The 12,851-nt window shown below is 25.8% G+C and overlaps 1 protein-coding gene across 1 annotated transcript in view; it reads left to right on the forward strand.

The window, feature by feature from the left end:
• Positions 1-6,705: 6,705 nt before the first annotated feature.
• The window catches only part of LOC145844666 (myosin light chain kinase, smooth muscle-like), a 47,416-nt gene continuing 41,270 nt past the window's right edge, over positions 6,706-12,851 (forward strand). Inside the window, exons 1-3 of the mRNA XM_082952074.1 lie at positions 6,706-6,868; positions 9,630-9,795; positions 10,071-10,338. Of these exons, the coding sequence (XP_082808200.1) occupies positions 6,740-6,868; positions 9,630-9,795; positions 10,071-10,338 (563 nt within the window). The 5' untranslated portion in view covers positions 6,706-6,739. The remainder of the gene's footprint in view (positions 6,869-9,629; positions 9,796-10,070; positions 10,339-12,851) is intronic.

The following is a 12,851-nucleotide window of genomic DNA, read 5'->3' on the forward strand; positions in this document are numbered from 1 at the left end:
TTTTGTAGCAAAACAAAAGTAGAACAACATTTTTCCTACACAAGTTTTAAAATATATCAAACCATCTTATTATAAAAGTTTGATATCTTTTACTTATTTACAAAAAAGTTTCATTGCTTTTAAAAGTCTTAACAATAATGGTTTTACTTTAAGCTAGCTAGTTTGAAATTATTTATAATAACTTTATAAATACTTGACCATTATAAAAAATTGTAATATAAAGTTATAAAATTTGTTAAACTATTTAAGTATAAGCTAAACACAAGTCTTTGTAAATCGTGTTATTTAAAGTTAATTTGGTTCAAGAAATATCAAAAAAGTCTATATGATATTGTATATCTACTTATGTAAAAAACTTAAAGCCAACAAACAAATAAACTGAACTGTTTTTATAAACCAACGTGCAACTATTATTAGCTCACATTGGAAATAAACGTTCTAATTTAAATTATACTTTCAACAGATTTATAAAGTGAACGTAATATTTAGTGATTTAATTTTGAAAAAACTGCTGAGTTATTTGAAACAATTATATAATGATAAAAATATTGCTCATCCAGTATAACTCTAAAACATTAAAGAAAGTACTTTAAAAAATATTTCTCATTCCATTCATACTAAATACTTTAGTTGTTTCTTGACAAAATAATTTATAAAATAGTTTTTTATTTTCTGTGAACCTTAACAATACTTATATAATCAGTTTTTTAACTTATTTATTGCTTTTTCCCATGTGTAGCTTAAAGACTATTGTATTAATATTTTACGTTAATCAACAAAATTAAAACTTACCTAGCTTGTACTTTATTATAGGAAAGTAACCAAAATTAAGAATAGATTATGTAATAGTTGTTTATAAAAATAGTAAAATTAAAAACTCTATTTTGCAGTTATAACTTTGTTTATAAAGTTAGTTGTACTTTAATATATTTAAATTTAAGTAATCCGCTATGATTAAACTTAATCTAAACTTAATATTTGAGTTATTAATTTAAAATACTTAAAAAGATAATTATACATGTTAAGAAGGATTTAAAAATTGTAAAAATTGCCCCGTGACGTACTTTTTTGCTTGAAAATAGCTTGTAAAATAAGTGATTTAGAATTTATAATAAAGATTACTGTGAAATATGCTCTTGTTTTCATTCTTATATGTACTGTACGGTACGTACATAGTAGCAAATATTTATTAACTAAAACTTTGCTTTAAAGAGTTTTTGAAGTTTCAGATTAAAACTATTGAAATTTACGCGATTCCCAAATAATTTTCTGGTGAAACTTGCCCGCCGAGTAGAAAGTTGCCAACCTGTAAATCTTGAAATTGTTTTATTATGTTTTTCTATGTTATTGCGACTTGCTATAATAATTTATGTACTTGATAGTACTTTCTTACCAGTTAACTTCTCTTTTTGTATTCGTCTGTTTTTATATACAATAAAACATTGTTTTTTTTTTTTGAAAATATTTGTTACTTGTTTGTTCTTATGCCTTTTTACAAACATGCACTAATCAAAAAATTACAAAATAAAAGACATATAGTTATAAAATATAATTCAAGAAACCTAATTAACTGTATGTGTTTCTACACCTCTGTATTTTGAATACCCAATAAACAAAAAAAAAGCTGTTAGTTTTCATTATATTAACTTCTAAACTTTTTCTACTAATTTTTAGTGATGCTATTTTAACATTTTTCTTCAGCCAAATTAATTGATTGTCGAAAATACTAGTTTTACACACACGATAGACTTTTTTACGCTTCTCATAACTGTAAGTACACTTTAGTGTTACATTTTTACTTATTAGATGATATGCTAAACATTATAAAAGTTTTCTAAAAAAAATTCATTAAGAGTGAAGTGTTAAAAACTAGTTCTTTAAACAACATAAGGCAAAAGGTTTCGCAACTTTATTTATTAAAAAAAAAACTTACTTACTTTAAATCTTATACGTTTTCCTTTTTAAACATTTTTAAATTACTTTTAAAACTTTTGTATTTTTGTACAAAACTAAACAATATTAAAGAAAATATATGGACTGATTTGTTTAAAAAATCTCTTAACAACTTTTTGTAATTTAAACTGTTAATATATCTGTGTACTATTCTAAAACTTAATGTTTTGTATTTAAATATTCATATATTTTTTTATAGGAGTTTACTTTTTTAAATATTTACTACACAAAAAAGTCAATCATGAAAAGTTTAGCGCCAAGTCTTATGACTTTAATGCTATATTTTCTTTTGTAATAAGCTGTAGTGTTAATTAAGTAAAATATTTTTAAACGCTTTTACCTGTGAAGTTAGTTTTGTTTTACCAATTTCGAACATGCTGCTTTAAAGAACTCAAAAAATCAATTTTTCATACTAAATAGCTTTAAAAGTCTACCTAAAATTTTTAGAGATTTAGTTATCAGGTTATATACTTTTAAGAGACGCATAAATCAAAAGTCTGAGAAGTTTTTAGCATTAATTTATCAACGTAATCCGCGTTAGTGAATTTCATACATCGCTGAATTAAACATTAAATAATAAAACTATCGCACCAAATCAAGTTTGCTCAGCTTAGAATTTCTATGGAAAATCTAAAACCCAAAAACGTGCTTTTGAACTAAAAATAGAAAATTCTATTAAAAACACAATGGGGTTTGATCAGGGCAAACAAAAAAGGCGATCTTTCGCAACCCCCATGTGTGCCCTCATAGTAGAATGAGAGTTTTTCTGAAGCACCCTTGATGACCTGTTGTAAAGAGGAAAGGAAAAAGCAAACAAAATAAAAGCTTTCTGCTGGATTTTATTTGTAACGCTTTGACTTGCAAATTGGTTTGATAGGATTTAAATTTATTTGAAGTTTACCATAAATCTACTTTTTACTTAAACTTTTATTCTTTAAAAACTCTGTTTTGCTTTATATTAACTAGAAAATAAGACATTAAAAGTTTTATTTTTGCAGAAGTTGTTTTCATTGCAGTAACTTTAACTACAAAACTAATCAATGGTTTGCAAAAAGTTAAGTTTATAAACTTTAATTTGAGTTTGTTAGTAAAGTTTATATTAAAATGACTTAATTTTATCTAGTTTTTTGCACTAAAATCTAGAACTATAATACTTTAAATTAAAGGAACAAACAATATTGTCAGTAATTTGGAATTTTGTTTTTTGTTGCTTAATCTAAATCATTGATTTCTGTTATTAATTATGGTTTTAGCAACATATTCAGTCATAGAAAGTTTTAGAGTTGCTTTAAGTACAGTTGTAAAGGTTTAAATAGAAAAAAGTTTACAGTAGAAAGTAACCTAAAAGAAAAGTATTTGTTAACGATTATTTTCTATATAGTGATGATTTAAGAAAAAATTGTTTCGTTTTAAAATAAACCTAAGCATGGCTTAGCTGTTTTTGAACTAAAAAAGTTGTATTGAGTTGTTCCCAATTGTTTGTTTCAATAGTTTAAAGTTATATGAATGGTGTTAAAAGTAAAAATTTGAAAAATTAATTTAAAACTAATAACAGTCACGTATAAAAGCTTTGTGCTAACAAATATGTGTATTTAATAAACTTTGTATTTATTTAAAACACACCTTCTGTATTAATACAACAATAAAAAGTCAAATCTATCCTTAAGAATAGAAATTTTACACAGAAAAATCTAATTAAGTAAGTTTTTGTATAAAACAGTGAAATTAAAGTTTGTTAAAACATTAAAACAGCTTGAATACCAAAGTACTTGTCAGTCAGTTGTGTGTGTATTGAACTAAAAAAATTTCATAGTAGACGTTTTAATAACACAACAATAAACAAAAAACTTTTAATATTTTAAATGCTCTCAGTTGAAGTTTGTAGAAAAATTATTATATTTAGTGAAATAATAAACTTTAAACCAAAACACTTGTCAATCATGATCGTGTATTGAAGTATCTTGTTTATTTAAATCCACCCGCTAACAAAACAACACAGAAACTCACGGGTGCTGGTTACCATGACAACAGGAAGGTTTAAGTACAAAATCACCGAAGCCTGACCGGTAACTAGCGAAACGCTACACTCTAATTTGCACAAATGACGGCCTATTATGACATCATAACAGCGTTCGGAGCTTAAAAATTGATTTTTTTGCAACATTTGTTTATGTTACGCGGTATCTTAATGTTTTGAGTAAGACGTCTCATTCAAGTTGAATATCAAGTAAAATGCCAGTTTTAACTGCTTAAATTTTAACTGCGCTTATTTCAACACTAAAACTTTTAAGCCAATCAAATCGTTTTAAATTTCAAACTTTCAAATAAGGAAACAGTCCAAACAAGGAAAGTTTTTCTAAAACATTTTATAATCATATTACACCGGCTCGTGCTTGCAGACAGAAACAATTAATTACGAGCGACTTGTTTAATTTTTTAAATTCCAGGAAAAATACAAATATTTTAATTTGATTTCGACCGTTTATGCGCTTAAAAAAGTGTAGAGTTGTACAATATTCCGCACAAGATTGTTCGCGGTTGGATTACTATGTATTGCGAAGGTTGAATATCAATAAGGCGATGTTATGTTGTTTGTTCTTAATTAACGTAAATTTGATATATGATGTATTTTAAGGAAACATTTAAAGTATGTTGTTTTTTTAGATTTGAGAAATAAAACAAAAATTCTAATCTAAGTGCCTTGTAAAAATATCTTTCGAGTTTGAAGTTTCAAAAATAAGTTGGTAATATGAAACATACGCACAAACATGTGAAATTATTAATACTTTTTAATAACCAGCGTGAAATAAACCTAAATAGACCACTTTTGAAACTTTACCTGAATTAATCGAGTATTTATTACAGGACCACCAAGAAAGTAACTTGAGTATATATCAAAACAATATCGAACAATATTCTCAATAACTCCACCCCATTGTTAACAAAATAACCAACAAACAACAAAAAAATTAAAAACTTATTTTCTCAAACTTTCTTTTCGAACAATCGCTTTTGTTTGCCACAGGTAAACAATCGGTTTTTTGTTGTAAAAGACTCGCTTTTTATAGAGTTACGATGTAAGTTTGTTAAACGAGCAGCGAAACCACTAGAGCGTGACGATTCGGTTTTGTTCAAATATTTGCTCGAAACTTGGTCGGTTTTTCCACTGCGCTTTTCATTTTTTATCAGCCTTGTTGCTTGTCTCTCGAAGCTTGTTCGTTGTCAGGTGTCGATAAGAAAATGATTTTTTGTTGATTTTGTTTGTTGTGTGCGAGTTATAGATTAACGGTGTTAAGTTTTAATAAATAAAGGTAGGTTCGGTGCAGAAAAATAAAAGATGTTTTTTCTTTTGTGCTGCTCTTTTTCTCTTTCGAGCGCTCTTGCAAAATGTTCCACCAACGCCTAGAGGCCTGCGATTTTTGCATTCGTCTCATTGGCGAGATGAAAATATTTTCCACTCAATTATTTTATTATCTGCAGGTAAAAAGTTAATTTTAGCTCGTTGAAGTCACGGAACAAATTTGAGTTTTTTGACAACAGTTTGGTTTTTAATTCACATTTTCTTTATATTTTTATAGCGTGTATTTAGTTTGATGGTTTTATAAACAACACGGTTTTTATATTAGGTAACAGGTGTTTTAACTCAGATTTTTTCACGTTAAACCACGTTTTAATTAAACAGAAAGACACATGTGTTATGTAGTTGAAGTGTTAATTTTCATGTTTTTTTGGTTAGAAAAAATTATCTATTTGATGAACAGTAGTATGTGAAACTAATTTCAAACCTGTAGCAGATTGTTAAAAAGTTAATAATCTTGTTTTACTAATACTCTATTAGATAGTTATTAATATTGTAGAAAAAGTTTTGTTTAAAGATTATATACTTCTTTAATTGAAAAAAAAGCTGCTTGTTTATTATTTATACAGTTTTTAGTGGTAAAAAATATCTACAGCTTTTATTTTAATGATAATATGCTTTTAACTTGACTATTTAAAAGACTGTTGAAAAACGTTTTAATATATTCGATAAAAACCTGTTAAAGTAAAATACACAATATTTGTAGTAAACTACTGTTGAGTTTTTTAAGTAAACATTTGCTAAGCTAAAGATAACATTTGAAGTTTTAGTTGCTATAGTACAAAATTTTATATAATAATGCTTTATGTTTAACAGTAGAGTGCTGTCAATATTCTGATATGATTAATAGTTCTGTGTAGATTCTAGAATCGAACATAAAAATAAACACAAATATTTTAAATATGTCATAACAGTGGTTACACAAAAGTATTAAAAAAATACAATAGTTTTATATAACATTTAAAACTGTGTTGTAAGCTTAGATAAGACATTTTGAAGAAAAAAAAAAGATAATATTTACAACGAAAATAAAACTACATCTAATAAAAACACATTTTACAATAATAAAAGCAAACGTTCACTCTTTAAAAAAAACTTAAACCTTTGATTTTCTATTAACCAAATTAATTACAATAACTATTAAAATAAATTGTCTTTTTTTACCATAAAAGAAGTTTTTTATAAATAACATCTTAATAAAACCATTTTCAATAAAAATTCACTAAAAGAAATTTTACTCTTTTAATGATTTTAATGATATAGATTATTTATTTTAAAATAATTTGATATAAAACATACTATAAAATGTTAAATAAAATCAATAATAGTAATGAAAAATAAAAAAATAAATTTTCAATCACGCTTTTTTAAAGTATATCTAATTCCACAGACTTTTCATAAAAAGTTAATGTTTAGTGACGTCACAATATGTTGAGCGAGCAGAAAAGTCCAACTTTTGTCATGGAGTTGGTGGGAGTGGACGCCAGTTTGGGCGAAAGGGTCAGATTGGAGTGTCGGGTGAACGGAAGGCCCAAACCCTCCATTGCGTGGAAGAAGGTTAGTTTCATATTAGGGGTTTTTTGAAAACGTTAAAGTTTTTTCTAAAGCTAAATTGCAAATGAGTCTTTTGTAACTCTAGCGGTTTGGATTAAAAAGAAGACTGGTTTTTTGAGCAGAGATGTTTTAATTTGATATTGTTTTTAAAGCAGAGTCGTGATATATAGAGCTTTTCTAACTCTAGCAGTTCTTATAAACTTGTAGTTTTTAACTTACACTAATAAAACTCATAATGATAAAAGTGCAAGAAAACGTCAAAATTTATATAAACTCAAGTATTGTAGTAATTATGAGTGTAAATGTAAATAATCAAACGAGTATACAAAATTAGTATTGTTTTGATACAGGTAAGTTTCCAACCTTTTGTGTAATGATTACATTTTGTAAATCAGGCGTCTTCAAAACAAAACACAAAAATATCTAGCATGTAGATTCTGGTGCAAAATTTATATAAGCATTATATTCGCTTGATTAGAAAAAAAAAACTTTGTTTGTCAAAATATCTGCTTTATAAACAAAATTACAGTTTTGGCAGCTATGCTTCTTAAGAAGTAATAGAAACTTTATCACTTTAAAGTAAAAAAGTTATTTAGCTTGACTTTAGCGTTTTTTTATTTATAAATAAGCTTTAATTTTTTTCAATGAGTATGTTTAATATTTTTTTTATTTAAACTTTGTTCAATAAAATCAATAACGTAAGACTAAAAAATAAATTTTGCTTTTTATAAACTAATTTACAACTTTTCTGATTTTGAAAACTAATTTTATCCAAGTTTATACTTCTTAGATCTTTAAACATAATTTTCAAAACAAATATGAATTCCAAAAAAAAAACTTTTGTTTGTATAAACAATAAAATTCCAAAATTTAAAGTTAGTTTAAAATTTTGCGTGTGCAGAGAAATAAATAAATAAAAATATCTACAGATCAATAAAATCATCTGCCCACAAAAATACTTATAAAATACTTAAACGTTAAAAAGTTATTAAATTAATTCTTTGACGTTGTAATTTAATTTTGAGATATTATAATTCCTGGTGGTGTACAACACCAGTATGTTAATTCTTTTTTTTATACCAAAAGAAAAAAACAAGAAAATGACGAGAAAAAAGGCAAAATAGTTACATATAAGTAGAATGTTAGAAATACCTTAACGATGTATTTTTATAATTTTAATTTGATAGCACAGTTGGTTTTTTTGATCTTCGAAAAGACAGCATAATCTTTTAAAAGCTGACAGTCAGTGTGTTAAATTATTTTAGAATTATTTTCACTAGTTAGTCTATTTTTTATCTTATAGTTATACTGAAGTTGTATTGCTTGTTTCAGCATATTCGTATGAGGTTAGAATTTTCAGTTTTACTGTTTTAGAGCTTTTGTTATTGAAAAAATTAAAACAACTGTTGAGATCTGCAAATTCAAATGAAGATCAATATTAGCGCCACTACATTAAGTTTTTTCAGAGTTTTTTTTTGATGTAATTAAATTTCTATTATGATGTAAGAAAAGCTTTCCAAACCAGCAATTTGTTTGTAGTTTTAACCGAATTATTTCCGGTATTATAGATGTTAAGTCAGTCGTATTGTGTGGACAAAGTTTTTGTTTTATCTTTTCTCTATGCTTGTAATTATAATAACAAATTTTTTTTTAAATGTCCGTAAAAGTAAGCTCAAAGCATTTTATTTTATGATTTCTATTTTTAATAAAAGAATAGAAAAAATCAATAGAAAAATGTTACCGCGTCATATCTTTTCAACATGAAACGTATAACAAAAAACTTGACTTTTTCAAGACTAAATTGTTTTATAAAAAATTAACTCGCAGACAACCAAGAAAATAAAGACAAACTATTTCCTTTTTATAACTTTTTTATTTATTACAACTTTCGAACAAAAAGTATACAAAACATTTGAACAACTATATTTTCTTTGTTTCGTGTGTTTAAAAAATAAGAACAATAAAAAGTACCTTGAACACTTTCATAAATATCTAAACAAAGAAAAACGATAACAAAGTAACAGTATAGCTTTTTGTCTAAAAAAACATTAAATGTGTATAAGTAAGTATAACTTTTAAAAAAAGCTTCTTTAACACGCAAGCAAGCAACACTCTCAAGCGAGGTTTTTCGCGACCAAGTTAGGTTTTATTTTAAAGCACATTTAGTTTATATAATCTTTTTGGAGTTTACTTTTTTTAATTACTAACGCTTATGTGCACTTTTTAGTCTATTTTACCTCGTTATATAATTTAATTTACAAAAAATCAGTATTTAGTTGACTTGTATTGTTTGTTAAACCGAGGATACACAAACTAGCTTCATTGTTTATTAAAATACCGGTTAACTTTATTTTTATTTTTAACGGTTTTGTTTAGGTATCAAAGTTTAGATTTAGTTTAATATACATAAGTGTAGTATTTTAAATTTTTATTTAAAATAAAAATATTATTTTAAATTGTAAAACAATACCTATAGAAGCGATAGACAAATTCAAAATAAATATAAATTTATTTCTGAAAAGATACAAGTTTTTACAGCTTCAACATTTTTGTTTAGTTATGCATAAAAATTTACAAGTTTTATTTAACAGTATTCTATTATAAATTAATAAACGAACTCAAGTTTCAAAACCAAAGACGTTTTTACTGTTTTAATTTTAATGGTATAGATTAGTTTTAAAAATTGATTAATTTTAAGATTGTAAAGATAATTTATAAAACTATTTTTAAAGTTATAGTTTTTTATCAAACAATTTATTAATAGGACGGTAAATCGATACAAGTATCATCTCGAGTCCGGATAATCGAGGCTTACACCAACCACATACTACTGATATCCAGAAGCGAGTTATCCGATCAAGGTGTTTATGAGGCCGTCGCCACAAATCAGCACGGTGTTATTACGTCACAAGCAACAGTTAATATAAAAGGTACGTCACAATGTTGATATGCAAAAAAATAAAAAAATGAAATGATAGTTTTTGTTTAAATAAAGTATATAAAAAGTCTTTAAATTTTCCAAACAGATTAAAAAAAAAAACTATTTTTTTAACGAAAATAAATAAACATAAATGTTTGTATTCCATCTTCAATTTAAACTTTTTTAAAACAGACCAAAAATTACTTTATTAAAATAATTTTAAATTTATATTACTGAACTTTATAACTTTTTAAAGTAAATCAACAGTCATAAATATTATCAAAGGTTCAACCACCAACGGCGCTACAGAGCCACCCACTCAGAGACTCTCCACATCTTCCAGGAAGTCTTCCACCTCTTCGACCTCGTCCACGGGACACACTTTCAGATCCCAAACAGTCTCGCAACGAAGTTTCCATAGCAACAGCTGGATGAGCAAGGTCGGTGGCAACGTGACCCAGGGGCTGAGCTCCATAAGCGGGAACTCCCCCAGAAGGAGGGGCCCCGGGTTCATACTGAGGCCGAAACCTAAAAGTCTGAGTGTGGGAGAAAGGTTGGTGATTTGAAAATTTGAAAAAGTTCTTGCTTTAAAACTGCGTTAAAATATATTTTTCAAAAGTGCTTTTCGCTTTAAATATTCTCGTGTAAAAAAATTTCTGGTAAAAAGCTCTATAAAATGCAATATTTAATTTAGTGTTTACATGATTTATAAATACATACTTCTTGGTCATCTTTACTTGTTTACTAAACACGATTACTTTCAAATTAGAAGTTTTCATAAACTTTTAGAGATGATAAAAATAATTTACGGTGTACAAAGGTGATATGAGAGTTTCGTTTTAATTTTTTCCATAATGTTATGAAAAATTACGGTTAAACTGCAATATAAAATTTTGCGATAGAATTACGATTTCGAGATTATGAATTTTTTTAATGATATTTTCTACGAAAGTCAAGCACGTTGATTTTTAGAAACTGTAGAGACTTTAAGTACATAATTATAGAGTTTTCATTACTTAATTTTATATTAAATCTTTAATTGAAGTTTTATTCAATTAGGTGAGCTTCTAAATTCAATATTATTTTTTTGTTATCTTATCTAAAATTTGTGACTACCTACGTTTGTATAAAAACATTTTATAAAACATTCTTAAAATTTAAACTTTTACAAATTACCTTTCAAGAATGTTTGTGAAAAATTCCTGATATTTAATAAAAGCAATAAAAAACGTTTATAAATCGTAAAAACGTGGTCAAACAAGTTTCCAAGTTATGTGCTTGGAGATCAATCAAAACATAAATAAAAAATATATGGCAAAACATGACATATTACTTAAATGCTTTTAAAAACAAATTGATCAAAAAACGGCTGGGTGTCACAAATAAACAGTTGGAATTTTCGAATGATTAATCACAAAAACCTTCCCATGATAAATAGATCTAATTAAAAACATTCTGCAAAGAATGCAGAATTTTTATCTGTAAATGATAAAAACGCCTTTCAATTGTCTCAAGACTTGAGTTTAGCAAGTTTTTCTGAGCAGTCTTGTTAACTGTCATTAAAATTTAAATCATTTATATAATATAATCATTTAAAGACTTTAAATTACAAAAAATAATAAAACTATACCCGGAAATAATAAAGAAAAAAATTCGAATTGTTTTTAAATTAATACTTAAAAATTTTGAGCAGCCGTTTTAAGTTTATTTGAACTTGAATAATAATTATCAAACTTGATTATATTTAAATACCAGGGCTATTACTAATAAGCATATAAAACTATTTGAAAAAATTCTATGAACGATAAAGTTCTAGTAAAGAAGATTCAATAAGTCTTTCATTAGGAGATATGCTTTAAAACTGCTACCTCAATTTAGAAAACCTAATATAAATTGTTTAGGAAGTCTTTAGATAAAACTTTGAAAATTCTGTAACCAACATTACGTCGTTAAATTTTGTAAAACCCTGTATAAAATCGTGTGGAAAGTATTAAAAATCAATTGTCGTTTGTATTGTGTATTCGAAGAAAGTTTTTGTGGAAAATTACAAACAATTTCTCTGTTGCACCGTTAAATTTATAAACGGCGATAATAAAATAATCGTCGTCGAATTTACTTTTTATTGCAAAACAAGCTGGAAACGATTGTGAACTTTTAAACTTTCTGTTCGGCTTTTTATGTGGCGTTGTAAGAGCAGATTGTGTTTTTAAAACATAACCACTTTCGAGCTAAAAAGTTTATTTAAACCTCAACAAAAGTTGCGTCTGTTTGTAACGCAGTTTTTAAATTGGAAATTAGAACTCACAAGTAAAAATGAAAAGAAACTGAAAAAAAAACTTAGCTGCACCAGTAAAAAAACTCAATGATGTTAGATTTAAATAACCAACTAATAAAATTAAACAAATAACTTTTAACTGACCAAGTTCTACTTTAACCACTAGAAATAATCACGAAAAAAAGTATAAATACAAAACAAAAGTTCAGTTTTTTAGCTAAAACTTATGTTTGTACAAATATTCAGGTATTAAAATAATGTTTTATAACCACTAAATATAGATTTGCAAACAAAAAAGTTTGGTGTTTTATTCTTAAATTTACATGAAAAGAACTACTGAGATATAAAAAAAAAACCTATTAATTGGCAAATATCAATTGAGAAAGCAGGCTTTTGTCTATTTAAAATTAAAATTACTACATTATTTTGAAAGTTTTGTTAAACCTTCTTTGATTTTGGTGCAACAAAATAACCAAGTATATCTAAATTATCAAAACTGTTTGCTGTGAATTAAACTTAAAACAAAAACAAACAAAAAACTACCAATAAATGTATGATCTTTGTGAATTTATCTAAAGTTTAGATGAAACAGTATCTCCAAATAAGGCTCTACTTTGTGAAAAAAAAAAACACGAAGATTAATGAAATTTTACATACACTACTTTTATATTTGCAAAAAGTAGCAGTTATATAAAGTAATTCTTTCTTACTAAAGTTAAACCTTTGAAACTTTAAATGATATTTTGCAGAAAAATATTGTTCTTATGCTGAAATTATCTGCAATAAAGTTG

The sequence above is a fragment of the Thalia democratica genome, chromosome 9, assembly GCF_965202585.1.
Source record: "Thalia democratica chromosome 9, ktThaDemo2.hap1.1, whole genome shotgun sequence".
NCBI lineage: Eukaryota > Metazoa > Chordata > Thaliacea > Salpida > Salpidae > Thalia > Thalia democratica.